This window comes from Penaeus chinensis, chromosome 32 (assembly GCF_019202785.1).
Source record: "Penaeus chinensis breed Huanghai No. 1 chromosome 32, ASM1920278v2, whole genome shotgun sequence".
NCBI classification, from domain to species: domain Eukaryota; kingdom Metazoa; phylum Arthropoda; class Malacostraca; order Decapoda; family Penaeidae; genus Penaeus; species Penaeus chinensis.
In genome coordinates this window covers 12144017-12146516 of record NC_061850.1, presented here as the reverse complement: position 1 = coordinate 12146516, position 2500 = coordinate 12144017, and the positions used below count along the sequence as shown (strand labels likewise).

General features: G+C 46.3%; 1 protein-coding gene across 2 annotated transcripts in view; it reads right to left on the bottom strand.

The window, feature by feature from the left end:
- LOC125042772 (carbohydrate sulfotransferase 11-like) overlaps positions 1-2500 on the bottom strand; it is an 18380-nt gene that overhangs the window by 6059 nt on the left and 9821 nt on the right. For both annotated transcript variants that reach the window (XM_047638642.1, XM_047638641.1), the window contains one exon: positions 2169-2345. In XM_047638642.1, the coding sequence (XP_047494598.1) occupies positions 2169-2345 (177 nt within the window). The remainder of the gene's footprint in view (positions 1-2168; positions 2346-2500) is intronic.

Sequence of the window (2500 nt, the reverse complement as noted above, 5' to 3'; positions counted from 1 at the left end):
CTGCACAACTTTTGAATATTCTGTTTAGCTCAGCCAAATGGGATCGATTTTTCGTGATCCTCTCTACACCCATTTGTTCTAGCATCACATCTCTTCCAGCAATGTCTTCAAAAACAAGTAGGCAAAGTTTCCTTCCGCAGCTGTCTCAGTCTTTCCTGCTTTGACACAGTTACACGCGAAGCCCAAGTTAAAGCATTATTAGCCCTGCCTGACTTCACTAGCAAACCCATTCCTGCCCAGCCTCATCCCTCCCACTTGTACCAGAACTATCTCCATCTCCAATATTACTTTCCGTAGGCATGACCTACCTCTTAATGTTTATATTGGCTGTCCGACAATATCAACCTCCCCCCCCCCCCCCCCATGTGTTTTATATGAGCTGCCCAACCTACAAGTTTGAGTCTGAGGTGGCAACTCTCAGATTCAAACTTGGCCTAACTTTACGTGAAGTAGACAGGAAGCACACAGACGAGATTTTTCCTAGTCCCTACGCCAGCACTGTCTGTCACTCTGCCCCTCCCCCTCCATCCCAAGATGTTCTTCCCCAAGCTTCTCCTCCTCATCCCACTTCTACCCCCTCCCTTTCCCAGTCAAATTCTTTTGCCGTTCCAGACACCCCAATCTCCACCACTATCCCTGTTACCTACCCTTCAGCTGTCAACGAGAGTGGCCTTAGTGCAGGTGAAAGAAAGGCGTCTTGACTTGTGGGTTTATGATAGAAGTTAGGTGTGAGGCCCCAAGAGACCCCCGTCTCCCCGGTGTTGTGGACAGTGACGAGCTAGATCCCGTGTGTGTTCGTGTGTGTGTATGCGGCGGCTCCCTTCGAGGGCAGGTGCTTACTTCCGCCGCAGGTGTCAATAATGAAAGCAGTGTGGACACCTGGGTCCGATCAAGGAGGAACTTGCTGCAGGAAGGCAGCTGATGGGGACAAAGGCGTGAAGCATACTATCCGGCCTTGCTGTGTATTCTTTACATCACTCAGCCATACACAAGGCTCGTCTTCGAGCCGTCTGCAACGGAATTTGCTCGGCACCAACAGATGGTGATTCATGGTCGCTAAGGTCGTTGCGTGCCAGAGTAGAGGGTGTGGCAGAGGTTTCGCACTGAGGTGCAAAATTCAGTAGCAAGGAGCGTTTACTTTGGCAAGGAAGGTCACGTTGTCTTCAGAGGCAAGCCAGTAAAAGGGCCAAGGGGGAGAGTAGTGATATACTTGTCAGTAACCTTACTAAGATGCCAAGAAAATAAAAGTGTAATAAGAGATGTAACGTGTCACATGAGAAGGTGCTAATTACTTAGGATTAGCGAGTTCAGTTGAATACCATCATATTGTAGAGAGAAAAAATAATGAGCAAGAATTCCATATCTTCGTGCTAAAGAGGCAAGCACTAATGCTTCGGACACATCGAGGTAGCTGAGCCTGATCTCAACTCGCATGATTTTTTTCAAGCCATGAGCCGGGCTTGAAATTAACTTCGGCGTATAACTATATAACTATATATCCATCGGAACCTTAAGATTAAAGAAACATAGGTTCCAGCATAAGTGAAAATGAAATATGGAACTTCGAGAAGTGTCTTCGTCAGTCTGCCATCTCTCTTTCTCCCTGTCTCACGAAACATGTCCCTTTATTCGGTGGCTCTATTCGGGTGTTTATTTCCATTCAAGGAGGAGCAGGAAAGACAGAGGTGTGAAGCCTTGGTATGTAGTGTTTACATATTTTTCCATTATCCCTTCTGCTTCCCCCTGGATACACATATGACTAATTGTCACAACAACTCTATTCCCTGGAATCTTTCCATCCTGACATTTCTTCTGAAACTGTGAACTAATCAGCATTAAAAAAACCTTTCTCCTTTTGCTAATCCTTTCTTACCCTACGGACCTCTTTGCAAAATCCCACACTTCTTTCTTTGACATCTTTACCCTTGTTAATCCCTACCTTAGCCGAGTTACTCACCCTCTGAACTGCTATACGACTCTTGACGTGTAGCACCTTTAATCATCAAATAAAACCCAACAACCCTCTACTATATGACTTTGATGTTTAGCGCATTTATTTGGCTTTTTAACCATTAACCTATTCGCATAGAGACAAACAGAGACAGACCGAATCAATTACCAACAAACAGAAACACGACAGAAACAAAAGCTGAATATCAGGGACGCACGCGAGGTCGGAGGCGTCCTTGTCCTCGCCCTTCTTGATGGGGTTGGCTTGCCTGGCAGGGTCCGCGGGGAGGCCCACGACCCCGAACACGTGATGCAGCTCCTCCGTCTGCGTTTCCAGCTTCGTGACGTAGTCGTAGTCGAGATGGCATGGCGAGCACAAGTACGAAAAGGTCTGCCTGCGAGACGGAAGGGAGTTTGGAGTTAACCTACGAGTACATTGTTTGAATTTCGGTCATGTATTTACTTTTTTTTTCAAACTTATTTTGATGTGACTTTATAGTAAAAAAATGTTAGACACAGATAAGGGCTAAGACCGTCGGCTAATTCGCAG